The sequence below is a fragment of the Dendrobates tinctorius genome, unplaced genomic scaffold (genome assembly GCF_039654945.1).
Source record: "Dendrobates tinctorius isolate UK_male_01 unplaced genomic scaffold, ASM3965494v1 ptg000035l, whole genome shotgun sequence".
NCBI lineage: Eukaryota > Metazoa > Chordata > Amphibia > Anura > Dendrobatidae > Dendrobates > Dendrobates tinctorius.
The window spans coordinates 17,230,956-17,251,239 of NW_027361703.1; the positions used below are offsets into that span (position 1 = coordinate 17,230,956).

The 20,284-nt window shown below is 45.7% G+C and overlaps 1 protein-coding gene across 1 annotated transcript in view; it reads left to right on the forward strand.

The window, feature by feature from the left end:
- Nucleotides 1–20,284, forward strand: part of LOC141087819 (uncharacterized) — a 198,747-nt gene that overhangs the window by 130,172 nt on the left and 48,291 nt on the right. Inside the window, exon 11 of the mRNA XM_073573661.1 lies at nucleotides 4,791–4,848. Coding sequence (XP_073429762.1) covers nucleotides 4,791–4,848 — 58 coding nt within the window. The remainder of the gene's footprint in view (nucleotides 1–4,790; nucleotides 4,849–20,284) is intronic.

The following is a 20,284-nucleotide window of genomic DNA, read 5'->3' on the forward strand; positions in this document are numbered from 1 at the left end:
CCCACTGTCTTGCTTTTATATATGTGTCTTGTGGGCAGAGCTACTGAGCATGCTCAGACCAAAAAACCCGGATCTGGCGCATTGCGGCGCTCATAGGCTTTCATTGTGTGAAAAAGCCGGACGCGCCGGATCCGGCGTGTCCGGCTTTTTCGCCGGAGACAAAAAACGTTACAGTAGCCGTTTTTTCCAGATGCCGGATTGAGACACATTGCCGGATCTGGCGAAAACCGGATGAAACGCATGGCCATCCGGCGCGATCCGGCGCAAATGCAAGTCAATGGGGGGAAACCGGATCCGGCACTGCATTTCGCCAGATCCGGTTTTTGTCAAAAGCGCTGGATCGCGCCTGACGGCGAAAACCTGATGTGTGAAAGAGGCCTTAATGTGGTGGATGCAGGATCCACAGGGGACAGCGGCGGTGGGACAGTGCTGCCTAGCCCATGGTATAGGAAACAGTTGGCTGTAGGCGTTCGACCCTCCTCCTCCTCCCGAAGCAAAAGCTCGTCCACAGAGCGCAGTCACAAGAGCACTCCATCCGCAGCTGCCAGCGTTGCACACGAGGTGTCCCACTATCGAACAGCTAGTGGTAAGCATCAGCAGGCTGTGTTGAAGATGATGTGTTTGGGAGACAACAGACACACCGCGGAGGTACTGGCCGACTACTTGCAGTGACAAACAGTCATGGCTGGGCAGTCTACATCTTGAGGCAGGCAAGGTAGTTAGTGATAACGGACGGAATTTTGTGGCAGTCATAGCCCTTTCAAAACTCAGACACATACCTTGCCTGGATCACACCTTGAACCTGGTGGTGCAGTGCTTCCTCAATAATTATCTGGAGTTAACACCCCTGCTCCATAAGGTGTGAAGACTGTGCTCGCACATCCGCCGGTCGCCCGTACACTCCAGTCGTATGCAGAAGCTGCAGCGATTGCTCCACCTTCCCAAGCACCGCCTAATTATCGACGTTGCAACAAGGTGGAACTCCACCCTGCACATGGTTCAAAGGCTGTGCGAACAGAGGCAGGCTGTAATTCATTTGTGGGAGGATACGGGGGCAGGCAGTTTGCAGGCAGACATGGAGTTGTCTGGTGTGCAGTGGTCGAAGCTGAAAGACCTCTGTAAAGTCCTTCAGTGTTTTGAGCAATGCACACGGCAGGTAAGCGCAAACGACGCCATCATAAGCATGAGCATCCCATTTATGCGTCTGCTCATGCAAACTTTGATGCACATTAAGGAGCAGGCGTCTGCAGCCGAGGAGGAAGAGGAGGATGGAAGCCTTGTTGACAGTCATCCATTTTCTGGTCAGGGAAGTCTCGTGGACGAGGTGGAGGAAGAAGAGGAAGAGGAGGAGGATGATGGGGATGATTATTTTGGGGAGGAGGATGCTTCTCAGGGGGCAAGAAAAAATGTTGGCATGGCAAGGTCAGGTAAAGGGTTTGTGCGTGACTGGAGGGATGTGGATTTGCCAGAAAGTGCTCCTCCACCTAGCACTCGCAGTGCATCATTGACACCTGGAACATTGGCCCACATGCCTGATTATGCCTTGCAGATCCTAAAAAGGGACCCCCGCATTGCCAAAATGATGTACGATGACGACTACTGGTTAGCCAGCATCCTGGATCCACGCTATAAAGGCAAATTCCAAAACATCATGCCACAGGAGAACCTAGAGCTAATATTGGCTAACAAACAAGCAACTCTGGTAAACCGTTTGTTTGAGGCATTCCCAGCACACAGCGGCAGTGATGTTTTTCCAACGAGCCGTAGGTGGCAACATGAAAGAGGTGTTCGTGGTGCACACAGCCGAAGTGGCATTGGACACAGGGGTTTCATGACCATGTTGTGGACTGATTTCTCAAGTACCGCTCACACGACTGGTAATACTGCATCGATCGAAAGTGACAGGAGACAGCAGTTGTCAACTATGGTAACAAGCTACTTCTCCTCCCATATCGATGTTCTCCCTCACCGGTCATTCTCGTTTGACTATTGGGCCAGTAAACTTGTCACCTGGCCTGAATTGCCACAAAATGCCTTACAGGAGCTCGCTTGCCCTGCTTCTAGTGTGTTATCTGAACGAGTCTTCAGTGCTGCTGGATCAGTCCTGACAGAAAAAAGAACCCGTCTGTCGACCCAAAATGTTGATGATCTAACCTTCATTAAAATGAACCATGCATGGGTTTTGAAAGGATTTTGTCCCACCCTCCCCTTCTGACACGTAGGTTGCCAGAAAAATGGCTTGCTTTTGTCCTCCTCTTCCGCAGACTTCTCCAATTACTCCATTTGCAGCTGCTGAATGTCCAACATCAACATGTCAATTTTTCCACCTCCCTAACTGGGCTGCCTCCCCCCACAGGGCCGGGGTCACCACCTGGCGCATGCACCCATGCAAATGCCGTTACCCTGGACAGGTGGGTGGGCACACTGTTTGGCAATGGCACTGGCACCAGGTCCCTCATAGTAGAATCAAGTGTCTCTGATGGTGGGGGTGCACACCCGCCGTCAGACATACCGGCGTACTATGAGAGGCCCTGTGCCAGTGCCGTCGCCAACGAGTGGGCCCCCCTGCTTGCTCAGGATCACAGCACTTGCAAAGTTGAAAAACTTACCTCTCCCTGCTCCACCGCCGTGACGTATTCCACGTTTCCTGACAGTGACATTCTGGTCAGAGAGCACGATGACATCACGTCTGTACGCCCTCTGCCTAAACAGTCCAAGTGCAGTGAGATGGAAGATGGGGACGACGAGGAGTTCAGACTAGTACAGGGATTCCCTAGCGAAGAGACTTATTTAATTGTTTTCAATGTTGGGGCAGTTATTTTTGGGGAGCACTATACTCTGGAGAATGATATATGAGGCCCACCATACACTGGAGCATTCCAAAGGTGGACATCCGACACTGGAGCAACATTTACAGGGCCCATTATACACTGGAGCATTAGAAATGAGGCCCATTATATATGGAGCATTATTTGGGCCCATAAGACAGTGGAGCTTAATCCATGGGGACCAACATATGCTGTAGCATTATGTGGAGCTCATCATATACTGTATCGAACATTATATGTGACCAATTATTCTGTATGGAGAAATATGTGGGGCTCATTATTCTGTATGGCACACAATGTGGTGGCCATAATACTGTATGGAGTAATATACTGTCCTTTTTTTGAGCTATTGTACAATTTAAAATAGATCAGTCATGTCATGTAAGCAGTGAAGTATGTGTCACTGTACTATACCTATATTTCTGTGCCGTATTGGAGCATCATGAGTTGTGGTATGTGTTAAAGGGGCGCACTGACACTCTTTAGCCCAGGGCACACGAAAACCTGGAGCCAACCCTACCCCCCCCCAAAGTTTAGCCAAATAACCCCCAGTTTTCAATGCCTAACTATTATTATAAAGTAAATTAAGGTTGACAAGCTTAAGTAATAAGAATTGATGTTTTTGGCATTAAAATGGGCACTGTAGGTGTGTTTCCTGTCCTCCACTCACTGCCGACTTTTCTTCCCCATTGACTTGCCTTGGGTTTCGTGTTTCAGTCGGCCTTCGACTTTTCACGATAATCGGCCGATTTCGTTCAACCCGACTTTTGAGAAAGTCGGGTTTCATAAAACCCGACTCAACCCGATAAAAGGCAAAGTCGCTCATCTCTACACAACATCATAGGTTGCTTTTATTGGTTCTGGCAGTACAGACACAAAAAAACAAAAACGCACAAAAATCTGCCCGCTCAAAGGCTATCTGACAGATCTTGGTGTATAAAAGTCCTATACAAAAAGCACTATAGCATCAGAAAAAGTGCATAAAGCCCAAAGTGAGATGGAGTTTAAATATAGATTGAGGATACTCCACAATCATCCCTTTACAAATCCAATAAGAGCAACCTATGATGTTGTGTATTATGTGTATTAGTATCATATAAGAATCTATTCCGTTCATTCCTTTCTTTACTATATTGTTTTCCCACCTATATTGATAGGGTGAATCAGGGGAGAGAGGGATAGTCCACGTTGAGTGGGGGCGTCAAAAAATAGTTTCTTAGGGTGCCAACCTCCACAACAAGGAAGGAGAAAGATTAGGTTATTGTAGGGTTGTGGCAGGCAGGCTTTTTGGTTGATTATTGTTATTGTAGCTTATGGTTTATGTACCTTTCTACACTGGGTTAGGTGTTTTTTACAAAAGGATTAAAGTATTCTGTTTTTAAAGGAGATTAATGTACACTTTATGATTATAATTTCCTGTTATAATTTTTTGAAAGTGAAACTGTTACCAGGTTTTTGCCACCAAATATGAAAGCAACAAAACATAAAGTCAGAGACCCCAATTCTAGCAAAGAAGAATGTAGATTGGTTTGATAAAATGAAATAAGTGATTCTCGCACTCAGCAATACTCTGCAGCTTCAGTTCTGACTGTTACTTCTGCCCCATTGGTCTCTACTTCTAGGTCCTGTCTTAATACGCCAGCAATGGCAGGAAATACCTGTTCATCCAATCACTGGCCACAGCAGGGATCCATTTCCTGCCATTTCCGGTGTGTCAAGACGGGATTAGTAAATAGAGATTAGCAAAGATCTGATAGACAAACATAGAGCCAACGAGTAAATGCTGGGGCATAGGATACCTGGAATCATGTGTTTATGAGAGGTTATCCATACAATACACGTACAGTATTGCATTCATTGTAAAAATATTTTTTATGTCGTTTGGTAAATTGCATATCTGTATTTGTTAATGATTGATACATGACCCTGCTACACATCATGCCTTGTTTACTTTTATTACAGATCTTCTTTTCAAAAGTCACATGAAAGTCAGAAAATAAGTGAAGAAACAGGCTTTTCTGTGAGTATGCAACTTATTTTGTTATTATGTTTAGATACATTTTTGTAAATGTAATATTTGCAAACATATATTGACTATAGAACACAAAAATTTTCACCACTTCCCAGAAATAAATAAATTAATAGAAATAAATTAATAGGAAATCTAAGTAACACTGCTTGAAAAATATTTATATTTATTTATATTTTTAACTTAGCTTATTGATAGTAAACCGCCGGCAAAACCACAGTTGCTCACTTTCTCATAGGCTAATTTAAAAAGTGGCTGCATTTCTTGTCACTTTTTAAAAAAAATGCCTGCAGTATCTAAAAACCAATGCACAAGTAAAACCATGTTTTAAAAATATTTTTTAGGAAGAGAGTGACAATGAGCTCACACCATTCCAGGGAGCAGAAAAATACAGAAAAAGTTCAAGAAAATGCAAAAAAAAGCTGTCCAATAAAATGGATGAAAGTCAAAACTGCGTAGAATCATCAGGTCATGAATAATCACTTAACATAATAGAATATTCAGGGATAATCCAGCAGTAAGTGTAAGATAGAACCATATATGCAGATTTGAAATATACATTATAATCACAGTATAATCCAAAGTAGTAATTCCAAGTTAAGCAGTAAATAAAGATCAATCAGAAAAATACACCCATAGAAGTAATCTGGACATTTTGAAGTGTAGTGAATTTCTTACATACCCAATGGGTAATTTCCCATGATATACATAACAAAAGATAGTGTTCATCTGTAAAACCTGGTAGTGGTGATTATCAAGTTGTATAGATGTCTCCACCATGATGAGTACGCTCCATCTCTTCCTCCATCTCTTCCTCCTCATTCCCCTCCTCAGACCATCCACATAGGAAAGACAGGACAGAGCTTGTGTGGGTACTTAGCAGCTCCTGTTCCTCCTCCTCCTCAGCCTACATGTCCTCATTGTTACCCAATCCAAACTGAGCAGATGAGATGAGGCTGGGTAGTCTCTCCCCGTCTCATGTCTTCCTCGAACTGGTCTGCATGCAAAGTTTCCTGTTTAATCAGGTTACACCCATTATCACACACGACTATGCCTGCTTGTAGGTTCAGAGAGTCACAGATCTGCCTAGTATGTTATTCCTTTCAATAACTGTGCCGTGATGTGCGGTTTGTCTCCTAGACAAATTGGCTCCAGCAGAGCTGCAGAGCTTCCAGCTTCCAACTCATGTATGCTCTGAGACAGAACATCAGAGATGGATGTTGAGGAGCAGGAGGGGGTGTTGGAGGTGAAGAAAACCCTGATAGAAGTAGGGCTATCAATCCTTGGCATCAGTAGCACATGTGCCATACCAGGGTGAGACTCGGTCCAGGCCTCCACAATGTTCACCAAAGTGTGCCGTCAGCGAGATATAGTGTCCCTGGCCACAAGCGCTTGTCCGTGTGTCAGTCGTTAAGTTGACAAGTAGTAGTAAGGACACAGGTGATGTTCCTGGACACGTGCTGGTACAAGACGGGGATGCCACACTGGGAGAAATGGGGGCGGCTGGGGACAGTACCGAGGGACCAAATATGTACACCTGTAGCACACCAATTTTGCTTTTTATTTCAAACCAATGAAATTGAACAAAAAAAAAAGTCTACAATATATACTGTATATGACAATATATATGACATAGTCCGGCAGGATGTTCGATGTTCGGGTCTGGTGGGATCAACTGAACACTTAAAAAAAAGTTTGGTTTGGGTACTAGAATAGTACCCGAACCTGAACCCCATTCACTTGAATGGGGGGCCTGAACATACAGTGTTTGGGACGCTGTCATGTGCATGACAGCGCGGCAAACACTGCCTCTGATCGACGGTAAGGTCGGTACCGTCGGTCAGAGAGCCATGGCTCCCACGCTGTCAGATGACAGCATGAACCCGCAGCAGTTTGACCCAAGGTAAAAAGTTTCTCTCTGATCACAGACGATTACTGATGGGACTACTACTCACATAAAGCCTACGTCTGCTGCTGCTAATAACTGCGAGAGCAGCTGGCGGCTGATAGAATTATTCATCAGTCAGCACCTGTGCTACAAATAAATAAAGAAAACCGGCATGGGCTCCTCTGTATTTTTAATAACCAGCCAGGCAAAACTGACTGATGTGGGCTACAACACTCAGCTGTTAGCGTTAGCAATGCTGGTTATCAGGAATAGAGGGGTCCCCATGCCTTTTTTTAAATTATCTAAGTAATGTAAAAAGACTGCATGGGGGTCCACCCCATTTTTGACAACCAGCTAAGCCAAATCAGACAGCTGTGGGCTGGTATTCTCAGACTGGTAAGGGGCCATGGATATTTCCCCCCTGCCTAAAAATAGCAGCCAGCAGCGGCCCCAGAAAGGGGTCATCTATTGTCTAATCCTATAGTTGTATTGTAAATACACAGCCAGAATAAAATTGCTTTGTTTGGAATAAAAAAAAAAAATCACATTTTTACTTTTAATTTAAAAATAACAAACACAGTTATACTCATAAAACATCCATTCAATTGAAGCCATCATCTCCTGTAAAAAAAACAAAATAATACACAACAAAAATTCTCACCTAATGCCCATTCCATTGAAGCCATGGTCTCCTGTAAAAAAAAACAAAAATAAGAAACAACTATATCCTTCCCCTTTCCATCGTTCTTTTCCAGGCTTTAATCATTGTCTGCAATATATAGTTTTCAACCTGGATGGTGCCAAGATGCGACCATGTAGGCTGAAAACCACTGAAAAAGGAGCTGCTATGAGTGCAGTGTCAGTGACTAGTGACATCATTGAAGTTACTGCAGGTCACTGAGGCTGCTCTCCCAGCTGGGCCCCTGAACTACGGTGACGTCAGTGAGATCCCCGTTTGCACCATGAGAAAAAGTACAGACATCAAACTTAACTGCTTGGGTTTGTCCATCTCTAGTAGTTGCTATACTCCTACATTCATTAAGGCTTTGCACAAAGTGGAAAGGCAGTTACAAATGATAAGGAGGGTCATCCATAAACCCTTGAAGGCAAAAACTGGAGGGCCTCATTCAAATATTAAATATTAAAAACACTTTATGTGCTGCTATCATCTGGTGGTATGAAAAAGTGGGGGCTAATCCAATCTTTGTTCATTTTTATGAGGGAGATTCTGTCAGCATTCTCTGTTGACAGGCAAAAGTGCCTGTTTGTTATAACTCCTCATTGGTACTAGCAGACTAGGGTCTCAAAGCTGGATTCATGTCATGAGCTGTCCCTCTATGGTTTGGAGGTGTTGTGCTGCCCTGTTGCTATCCTCCGCCTGCTCTCGTTGATAATAGCGGTTTTCAGCACCCGGCGTCGGGGAACAACATGAACTGTACCACTGATTCCAAGGTGCTAGTACGTGTCACACTGATGACACAGAGATGTCATCCATGTGTCATCAATGTGCACGTGTGTGGGATGCTTTGCGGCCCGTACAGCTGTTAAAAAAATGGACACGACAGTGTGTTTTGCCCACGGAAGCATGGTCCGTGGAAACACACTGACATGTGCATAGACCCATTCACTTGAATGTGTCTACATGTGTAAATGTCTCTGGTACTTGTAAAATCTATCACCACACATACCAGAGACATGGACATCTGAAAGAGCCCTTAAAGGGACATGAAACCAAAACCAATTTGTAAACAAATCCAACTTTTAGCTCCCCCCAATATGCAACTTTACACCAGGGAGTGGTTGATTATAATGTTTTTTAATAATAGATTTTAGAGTAGGGTAACATGACTGTATTCTCCACATCTGATTAAAACAGTCTCATTATTTTGATCAGAGTTTGGCTAGAGATGCATCATATTTTTTCCTAAAAATAAAAAAAAAGTTTCCCCAACTTCTCCATTCGGCCAGTCCGTGCAAATCGGACTGCACTCGGATGTCATCCAAGTGCGGTCTGATTATATTTAACGGACCTAGAACTTTGCATTGCTGATTTTGATCTGAAACTCAGATCAAAATCGGGCATGTCTCCAATTTTTTCTGCACACCATTTACTCTGCGGAAAAAAATATCACATGTGAACAGCCCCTTAGTATATCATGGGTGCGATTGCTATCCGTGAAAACCATAGATAGCACTCGTTCGGGAAACTTGGTCGTGTGCATGAGCCGTTAAGGAAAACATGCAGAAACATGATAAAATGCCTGTACAGATAATCTCTACATTAATTTAGCTCTACAAATATTTTGTGCAGTTGTTTGCAAAATTTATCATCTGTAATGTACCTACTTTAAATTTTGGGGCTCTTTGTTGCGTTGCTGTTTGCTTTCTAACTTGATCCTGGATTTTTGTGTGGTGCAGATGATTTTTCAGCACATGATATCCTTTATTTCTAGCAATATGTATTTACACACTGACGTAGATATGGATTCTACTTCTGATATGATGTTATTGTTGTTTTATCATTAAAGAAATGGAGCAAAGAATCCGGGAAACTTTCCCTTACATTTCACCATCAGGAAAATGTCTCATTATGTGTCTTGCTATTGTGTGTCTTTATTTGTTACACATACCAGATGATAAAAAAAACCTTGTTTCTTTATCTACTCCAGCTTTATTGGGCTGTAAATGGACAATGAATAAAAAGCTTGTATTGTAAGGGTAGGCTGGCGTCTTGACCCTAGGGATCTTGACCTACACATAGTCAAGTATTAGGTGATCAAGATTCAAAGTTGTCCAGTTCGGAGTCCCATTGGAATCAGCCGTTTTGCCTCTCAGTAGTGCCTCTGAATAGTTTGCATTTCCCCACAAGCCCGGCTTGGAGTACAATAAGGTTTCTTGATTCTAATTACAAGTATAAGTACCTAACCACTGGTAACTACTGGCTAGATGTCCTTTCATCACAGCTGCCTTGTTTCAACTTGAAAAGGACTAAGAGTATCGCAGCGGATTTACCGGATGAAGTATTCAATGTACCATGAATGGTTCATTACGCATTAGTAGATCTCATACGGGGAAGAGCATCATTAACCTTTCTATTGCTAGAGGGGCATGATGTTAGCAATAGCTGCATATTTCCACAGTAACTTTATGCACTTGTGCTAGCAAAGATGTGTTATTCTGCATTCAAAGCCAAAATTACATATTCAAGTCTGTCGGTGCGTGCTCGCTCTTGATAAGAGTTATGTTTTCTTTATGAAAGTATGGATGGAAAGACTGGTTTGTTTAAATAGGTCGAGGATACATACAAATATTAAAGGAGCATTCTGGATGTTAGAATATATCGCACCATCTACAGTATGGTTTACAGCGACCAGACTGCATAATTGTTGGGTCGCATGTTGCCTGCTGCTCCATTCATTCTCTATGGGACTGACGGAGATTGATAAGCAAAGTATTTGGCTATTCCTGTCAGTTCAATGCATGACCTGTGCTACATTTTGGGGCCCCCCTTCTTGGTAAGTGTGCCAGTGGTCGGACCTCCACCTATCAAGCATTTATCAGATGTACTGTAGATAGGGATGTGTTATAACCAGATACTCCTTTCAACCCTTTCACAACATATGACATACATCCACATTATATGTCATGTTCCTGACTCGAGTGCCAAACCCGCATCTTTGCCGGTACATGATGGCTGATTTAATCTACCTCTAACAAATGCGGGTGTTAATCTTTTAAATGCCTCTGTCAATCTCTGGGACCATACTTCCATGCGCCCATCAGCATGTCCGTGACGTGATCGAGGGTTGCCGATAATTTGTCATGACAGCCAGGTGTCTGTGCTCAGTACCTTGTCCATAGGAGATTGTGATTTTCTCTAAACGAAGCTGTGCTGATGCACTGCTATGTACAGTACAAGTGATCAGACAACCTAAGCTTCAAGTCCCCGAAGGGGACTATTAACCCCTTTCCTACATTGGACGTAATATTCCGTCCATGTGACCTGGGCCCTAAGTCCCATGGACGGAATATTACGTCATAGCGATCAGCGGCGCCCACGTGGTGAGCGCCGCTGATCGCGGCCGGGTGTCAGCTGATTATCACAGCTGACACCCAGAACAATGTGTCAGGGGCGGTCACGGACCGCCCCCGACACGTTAGCCCCTTGCACACTGCGATCAAACACGATCGCGGTGTACCGGGGGTTAAAGGGAAGCATCGGCAGGGAGGGGGCTCCCTCCGTGCTTCCCTGAGCCCCCCACAGCAGCGCAATGTGCAGCGCTGCTGCGGGGGGGCTCTTTCCCTGCAGGTCCCCGGATCCAAGATGGCGACGGGGACCTTCAGGGGCCTGCAGGGAGCTGACTTCCTCAGTGCCATGCAAAGCGCAGGCATGAGGAAAGCCTGTGCAGTGCCTGTGACAGATCGCTGATTTGTCACAGTGATCTGTGATGTGACAGATCAGCAATCTGTCACAGGACAGTGATGTCCCCCCTGGGACAATGTAATAAAGATAAAAAAAAAGTAAAAATAATTTTAAAAAAATCGCTAAATAAATAAAAAAAAAAACAATAAAAGTACACATATTTGGTATCGTCGCGTCCGTAACGACCCGCCCTATAAAACTGTCCCATTAGTTAACTCCTTTAGCGAACCCCTTAAAAAATAAAAACCGAAGCAAAAAATAATGATTTATTATCATACCGCCGAATAAAAAGTGAAATAACGCGCGATCAAAAAGACGCATATAAATATCCGCTGAAAACGTCATCTTGTCCCGCAAAAAACGAGCTGCCATACAGCATCATCAGCAAAAAAATAAAAAAGTTATAGCTCGCAGAATAAAGCAATGCAAAAGTAATTATTTTTTATATAAAATTGTTTTCATTGCATAAAAGCGCCAAAATATAAAAAAAGACATAACTGAGGTATCGCTGTAACCGTACTGACCCGAAGAATAAAACCGCTTTATCAATTTTACCTCACGCGCAACGGTGTAGACGCACTCCCAAAAGAAATTCATGAAGCGCTGGTTTTTGTTCATTCTGCGTCCCAAAAATCGGAATAAAAAGCGATCAAAAGATGTCACATGCCCGAAAATGATACCAATAAAAACGTCAACTCGTCCCGCAAAAAATAAGACCTCACATGACTCGGTGAGTCAAAATATGGAAAAATTATAGCTCTCATTATGTGGTGATGCAAAAACTATTTTTACAATAAAAAGCGTCTTTTAGCGTGTGACAGCTGCCAAAAATAAAAACCGCCATAAATAGTAAATCAAACCCCCCGTTATCACCCCCTTAGTTAGGGAAAAATAATAAAATTAAAAGAAAATGTATTTATTTCCATTTTCCCATTAGGGTTAGGGCTAGGGTTAGGGTTAGGGCTAGAGTTACGGCTGAGATTAGGGTTAGGGGTGTGTTGGGGTTAGGGTTGGAGTTATAATTGGGGGGTTTCCACTGCTTGGGCACATCAGGGGCTCTCCAAATGCAACATGGCGTCATCTCAATTCCAGCCAATTCTGTGTTGAAAAAGTCAAATGGTGCTCCTTCCCTTCCAAGCTCTGCCATGCGCCCAAACAGTGTTTTACCCCCACATATAGGGTATCAGCCTACTCAGGACAAATTGCAAAACAACTTTTGGGGTCCAATTTCTCCTGTTACCCTTAGGAAAATAAAAAAATGGGGGCAAAAATATCATTTTTGTGGAAAAAAATGATTTTTTTATTTTCACACCTGGGCGTTATAAACTTCTGTGAAGCACTTGGGGGTTCAAAGTGCTCACCACACATCTAGATAAGTTCCGTGGGGGGTCTAGTTTCCAAAATGGGGTCACTTGTGGAGAGTTTCAATAGTTTAGGTACATCAGGGGCTCTCCAAACGCACATGACATCCGCCGACCATTCCATCAAAGTCTGCATTCCAAAACGTCACTACTTCCCTTCCGAGCCCCGACGTGTGCCCATACAGTAGTTTTCTCCCACATATGGGGTGTCAGCGTACTCAAGACAAATTGGACAACAACTTTTGGGGTCCAATTTCTCCTGTTACCCTTGGGAAAATAAAAAAAATTGGTGACTTAAAGATCTTGTTTGTGGAAAAAAATGATTTTTTTATTTTCCCACACGGGCGTTATAAACTTCTGTGAAGCACTTGGGGGTTCAAAGTGCTCACCACACATCTAGATAAGTTCCGTGGGGGGTCTAGTTTCCAAAATGGGGTCACTTGTGGGGAGTTTCAATAGTTTAGGTACATCAGGGGCTCTTCAAACGCACATGACATCCAGCGACCATTCCATCAAAGTCTGCATTCCAAAACGTCACTACTTCCCTTCCGAGCCCCGACGTGTGCCCATACAGTAGTTTTCTCCCACATATGGGGTGTCAGCGTACTCAAGACAAATTGGACAACAACTTTTGGGGTCCAATTTCTCCTGTTACCCTTGGGAAAATAAAAAAAATTGGTGACTTAAAGATCTTGTTTGTGGAAAAAATACGATTTTTTTATTTTCATGCTCGGGCATTATAAACTTCTGTGAAGCCCTTGGGGGTTCAAAGTGCTCACCACACATCTAGATAAGTTCCGTAGGGGGTCTAGTTTCCAAAATGGGGTCATTTGTGGGGGGTTTCCACTGTTTAGGTACATCAGGGGCTCTCCAAAGGCAACATGACACCCGCAGACCATTCCATCAAAGTCTGCATTCCAAAACGTCACTACTTCCCTTCCGAGCCCTGACATGTGCCCATACAGTAGTTTTCTCCCATATATGGGGTATCAGCATACTCAGGACAAATTGGACAACAACTTTTGGGGTCCAATTTATCCTGGTACCCTTGGGAAAATAAAAAAATTGGTGACTAAAAGATCATGTTTGTGGAATAAATAAGATTTTTTTATTTTCACGCCCGGGCGCTATAAACTTCAGTGAAGCACTGGGGGGTTCAAAGTGCTCACCACACATCTAGATAAGTTCCTTGGGGGGTCTAGTTTCCAAAATGGTGTCATTTGTGGGGGGTTTTCACTGTTTTGTTACATCAGGGGCTTTCCCAACGCGACATGGTGTCCAATCTCAATTCCAGCCAAAAACCAAGCTCTGCCATGCGCCCAAATAGTGGTTTACCCCCACATGTGGGGTATCAGCGTACTCAGGACAAATGTTATGCGGGGCTTAGGTCAAAGGAGGCTGACAAACCCGGGCCCCTGCGGAGTCCCTCAAACTAGGGAAAACCCTGTCTGACCCTCAACCCAGGGTTTTTGCTAAAGGTGCAAATGCCTGAGCCTCCAGCCTCTCCTTATCTCCTGCTCAGCCCTAAGCTGATCCCTCCACCCTCCACCCAGTGAGTTGTAAAACCACCAAAGCCCACACAGTAAAGACAGACAGGGAGAACTCAAACCACACCGCGCCGCAACCACACAGGACAATACTATAATGTGAACAGGGCAAAACAAAGCACAAATATAGGAAGGCGAAAGGGTAACAACGGATCATACGACACCAGATATGAATTTCTCTCTCCAACACCTCCTCTCCAGACCGGAACCACTTGGCACAAAACACAAGCTATAATCAGCGACGCCCACAGGCCAGCACGACTATTTAGAGACTGTGGGCGTGATCAAACATCCCACCTGATTACCAGCTAGATTAACCCCAGATAACCTGAGTAAAATCAAGCCGGCACCACTGAGGCTATAGTGGACGGAGATGGAACTACCGCTGCCTGCCGGACGCTGTGGTGTGAACAGCGTCCGACATGACAGTACCCCGTCTTCTACGAGGGACCCCAGGGCCCTCAAGACTCATAGGACCCGGCTTGTCCGGATGGCGGCGGTGAAAGGAACTGACCAGCCGATCCGCATGTATGTCCGAGGCTGGTACCCAAGACCTCTCCTCCGGACCATACCCCCGCCAGTGCACCAAATACTGAAGAGTACGGCGCAGTACTCGAGAGTCCACCACCTTGGAGACTTCAAACTCTAAATCGCCATCCACCATGACTGGAGGTGGCAACGGCGTCGTGTCCACAGAGCCTACCACCTTTTTCAATAAAGACCTGTGAAACACGTTGTGTATCTTGTATACCGCAGGAAGCTCCAACCGATAAGCTACCGGGTTAATGATGGCAGCAATCTTAAAAGGGCCAATAAATCTTGGACCCAATTTCAATGATGGAATTTTGAGTTTTATGTTTTTAGTAGCTAACCACACCCAATCACCCACACACAGGTCCGGACCTGGCATGCGTCTAGAGTCAGCCACACGTTTGTATCTTGCACTCATGCTCAGCAATCGCTGTTTCACACTCCTCCAGACCGATGATAGTTGAACTCCTAACCGGTCCTCCTCTGGGACGCCCCCAGAGCCCCCCTGACGCAAGGTACAAAATTGGGGATGGTGCCCATAAACACAAAAGAACGGAGACTCTCCCGATGATTCTTGGCGGTGATTATTTAATGCGAACTCGGCCAAGGGAAGGAACGTCGACCACTCCTCTTGGTTGTCAGACACAAAACATCGCAAATACTGCTCCAGATTTTGGTTCATGCGCTCAGTTTGACCATTTGACTGCGGATGAAACGCCGACGAATGAGACAACTTGATCCCCAATCGTGAGCAAAAAGCTTTCCAAAACTTCGCCACAAACTGGGTACCCCTATCAGACACTATGTCCGACGGAACTCCGTGCAGTCTGACCACCTCCTGCACAAAGACCTGAGCCAACGTCTTCGCGTTGGGCAAGGAAGGCAACGACACAAAATGCGCCATCTTCGAAAATCGATCAACCACCACCAGGATGACCGTGTTCCCCGCCGAGGCAGGCAAGTCTGTGATAAAGTCCATGGAGATTTCTGTCCATGGCCTACTAGGTATCCCCAGCGGCTGTAGAGTGCCAGCAGGACGGGTTCTGGGCGACTTGGCCCTGGCGCACGTGATGCAAGCTGTCACGTACGAAACCACGTCCTGCCGGATTTTTGGCCACCAGAAGCGGTGCGATACCAGTTCCAAGGTGCCCCTAACCCCTGGATGACCGGCCAGGACCGAGTCGTGGTGTTCCCCCAACACTTTAAGACGAAGATGAAGGGGTACGAACGACTTATTAGCGGGAAGTCCTGGTGGTACCTCCTCCTGGGCCTCGGCAATCTCCGCCTCTACCTCAGTCGTGAGAGCCGAAACCACTACACCTTCCTGGAGGATGGGTACCGGATCTTCCCGAGGTTCTCCCCCCGGAAAACACCTGGACAAGGCATCCGCCTTGGTGTTTTTCGCCCCAGGACGGTAAGTCACCAGAAAGTTAAAACGTGTAAAAAACAATGCCCAGCGAGCCTGCCTGGGAGACAGACGCTTGGCCGACTCCAAATAGAGCAGGTTTTTATGGTCGGTGATGACTGTTACCTGGTGGGCCGCCCCCTCCAAGAAGTGTCGCCATTCCTCAAAAGCCAATTTGATGGCCAACAACTCCCTGTTGCCAATGTCGTAATTCCGTTCGGCCGGCGACAGCTTCTTGGAGAAGTAGGCGCATGGACGCAAATTGCTCAAGGACGAGCCCTGTGACAGTACTGCCCCCACTCCCACCTCAGACGCATCGACCTCCACCGTAAAAGGTTTAGATACGTCCGGTTGCACCAGAATGGGGGCTGAAGCAAAACGGTTCTTCAGAAGCTCAAATGCACGCACCGCATCCTCAGACCAGATAGCGAGATTGGTACCTTTTTTCGTCATGTCCGTGAGCGGTTTGGCTATAGTAGAGAAATTCTTAATAAACTTCCTATAATAGTTAGCAAACCCAAGGAACCGCTGGAGCGCTTTTAGATTACCAGGCCGTTCCCATCGCAGCACCGCTTGCACCTTCGCGGCATCCATTTTAAACCCTGCGGCGGACACAATATATCCCAAAAAAGGCAACTCTTGAACAAAAAACATGCATTTTTCAAGCTTAGCATAGAGCTTATTCTCACGGAGCAGCTGTAACACCTGCCTGACATGCTCTAAATGAGTGTCCTGGTCGCTCGAATAAATGAGGATATCATCCAGGTACACAATCACAAATTTCCCCAGCACATGAGCAAATACATCATTTATGAAATGTTGGAACACAGCCGGCGCGGTTGTCAACCCAAATGGCATAACTAAGCTTTCAAAATGACCCTCAGGGGTATTAAATGCCGTCTTCCACTCATCCCCGTGACGGACCCTTATGAGGTTATATGCCCCCCTGAGGTCAAGTTTGGAAAACCACTTCGCACCCGCCACCTGGTTGAACAAATCAGGGATCAGAGGCATCGGGTAGGGATCACGGACCGTAATCTGGTTTAACTCCCGGAAATCCAGACACGGGCGTAACCCCCCATCTTTTTTCTTAATGAAGAAAAACCCCGCTGCTACAGGTGAGGATGAAGGCCGGATGTGCCCTTTACTTAAACTCTCCGCAATGTAATCCTTAAGAGCTTGTCTCTCCGGACCAGAAATACTAAACATCCTCGCCTTTGGCAATTTAGCCCCGGGTTTTAACCTAATCTGACAGTCATAGGCTCGATGTGGAGGTAGTTCTGAGCAACCCCTCTCAGAGAATACGTCCGCAAAATCCAGCAATGCCTCCAGAAGGCTGGACTTCACGGCGGACACACATGTGGCCAAGCAATTTTCCTGGCAGAAACTGCTCCACTGGACTATGTCCTGGGTTCTCCAGTCAATCACCGGGTTGTGCTTAGACAACCATGGGAAACCCAGGACTATTTGTGCTGGGAGTTTATTGAGTACCTTACAAGTAACCCACTCAGAATGTAGGACCCCAATGTGGAGTTAAACCTCAGCTACAAACTCAGTAATCTCCCCCTGTGGGAGGGGAGCGGCATTAATGGTAACCACGCGAATAGGATGAGGGAGTTTTTCGATCTTGAAACCTGCCATGCGTGCAAACTCCTCATCCATGAGATTGGTGGCTGAACCGCTATCCACAAACACTGATATTGGTAGCTCTCTGCCCGCAATAATAACCCTGGCAGGGAGCATACATTGAGATACCATCATGGAGGATATGCATACGCTCAGTTGGGCCTCCTCCATACCCTCTGAGCTTACCAGTTTTCCACCGGTGCGACTTTCTTTGGTAGCACAGGACAAGCATTTACATAATGATCTCTTTTACCACAGTAAAAACATGCTCCATGCTTCCTGAACCCAGGAACGCGACGCTGCACATGCGATACCCCCGCGATTTGCATAGGTTCCGTGGGCTCACCTGCAGCAACCACACTGGAACCCCTGCTTTCCCCCAGAGGCAGCGTCTCCTGCGCCCCTTGACGCAAACGGCGATCAATACGAATAACCAAACTCATGGCAGATTCTAACGATGCAGGAGTCTCATACATCAGGAGGGCCTGTTTAACTCTTTCTGAGACCCCATGAATAAACTAACTCCGCAGCGCTGGGTCGTTCCACTGTGTGTCTACTGCCCAACGGCGAAATTCTGAACAATAGTCTTCCGCCATACGTTCCCCCTGACGGAGGGCGCGGATTTTAGATTCCGCCAAAGCCAATCTGTCGGGGTCATCATAAATGAGCCCGAGTGCTGAAAAAACATTCTCAACCGAATGAAACGTAGCAGAGTCGGCTGGTAAGGAAAACGCCCATGCTTGGGGGTCCCCACTCAGTAAAGATAACACCAGACCCACCCGCTGAGCCTCATTTCCTGAGGAGACTGGGCGCATGCGAAAGTATAACTTGCAGGCCTCCCGAAAGATGACAAATTTGCTGCGTTCCCCAGAAAATCGTTCAGGCAGTGGAATCTTAGGCTCTGCACCTGCACCTGCAGAAGCCGCTTGCACATTAGCTACAACCAGGCCCTGCTGCTGAACTGCCCCCTTCAACTCGGTGACCTGTACGGACAGCGCCGCCAACTGGCGGTTAATGGAAGTCATGGAATCCATGGAAAAATGTTGGGCCGATTATAATGTTATGCGGGGCTTAGGTCAAAGGAGGCTGACAAACCCGGGCCCCTGCGGAGTCCCTCAAACTAGGGAAAACCCTGTCTGACCCTCAACCCAGGGTTTTTGCTAAAGGTGCAAATGCCTGAGCCTCCAGCCTCTCCTTATCTCCTGCTCAGCCCTAAGCTGAACCCTCCACCCAGTGAGTTGTAAAACCACCAAAGCCCACACAGTAAAGACAGACAGGGAGAACTCAAACCACACCGTGCCGCAACCACACAGGACAATACTATAATGTGAACAGGGCAAAACAAAGCACAAATATAGGAAGGCGAAAGGGTAACAACGGATCATACGACACCAGATATGAATTTCTCTCTCCAACACCTCCTCTCCAGACCGGAACCACTTGGCACAAAACACAAGCTATAATCGGCGACGCCCACAGGCCAGCACGACTATTTAAAGACCGTGGGCGTGACCAAACATCCCACCTGATTACCAGCTAGATTAACCCCAGATAACCTGAGTAAAATCAAGCCGGCGCCACTGAGGCTATAGTGGACGGAGATGGAACTACCGCTGCCTGCCAGACGCTGTGGTGTGAACAGCGTCCGACATGACAACAAATTGCACAATAACTTTTAAGGTCCTGTTACCCTTGGGAAAATAAAAATTGAGGGTGAAAAGATCATTTTTGTGGAAAAAATATGATTTTTTAATTGTACGGCTGTACATTATAAACTTCTGTGAAGCCCTTGGGGGTTCAAAGTTCTCACCACACATCTAGATAAGTTCCTTGGGGGTCTAGTTTCCAAAATGGTGTCATTTGTGGGGGGTTTCCACTGTTTTGGTACATCAGGGGTTTTCCAATCGCGACATGGTGTCCGATCTGAATTCCAGCCAAAAAAGTCAAATGGCGATGCTTCCCTTCTGAGCTCTGCCATGCGCCCAAATAGTCGTTTATACCCACATATGGGGTATCAGCGTACTTAGGACAAATTGCACAGTAACTTTTAGGGTCCTGTTACCCTTGGGAAAATAAAAATTGGAGGGTGAAGAGATCATTTTTGTGGAAAAAATATGATTTTTTAATTGTACGGCTGTACATTATAAACTTCTGTGAAGCTCTTGGGGGTTCAAAATCCTCAACACATATCTAGATAAGTTCCTTGGGGGGGTCTAGTTTCCAAAATGGGGTCACTTGTGGGGGGTTTCCACTGTTTAGGTACATCAGGGGCTCTCCAAACGTGACATGGCGTCCGATCTGAATTCCAGCCAATTTTGCATTGAAAAAGTCAAACGGCGCTCCTTCCATTCTGAGCTCTGCCATGCGCCGAAACAGTGGTTCCCCCCCACATATCAGGTATCAGCATACTCAGGACAAATTGCACAATGGCTTTTCCAGTCCAATTTCTCCTGTTACCCTTGGTAAAATAAAAAAATTGAACCTGAAGTATTTTTTTTGTGAAAAAAAGTTAAATGTTCATTTTTTTTTTAAATATTCAAAAAATTTCTGTGACGCACCTAAAGGGTTAATAAACTTCTTGAATGTGGTTTTGAGCACCTTAAAGGGTGCAGTTTTTAGAATGGTGTCACATTTGGGTATTTTCTA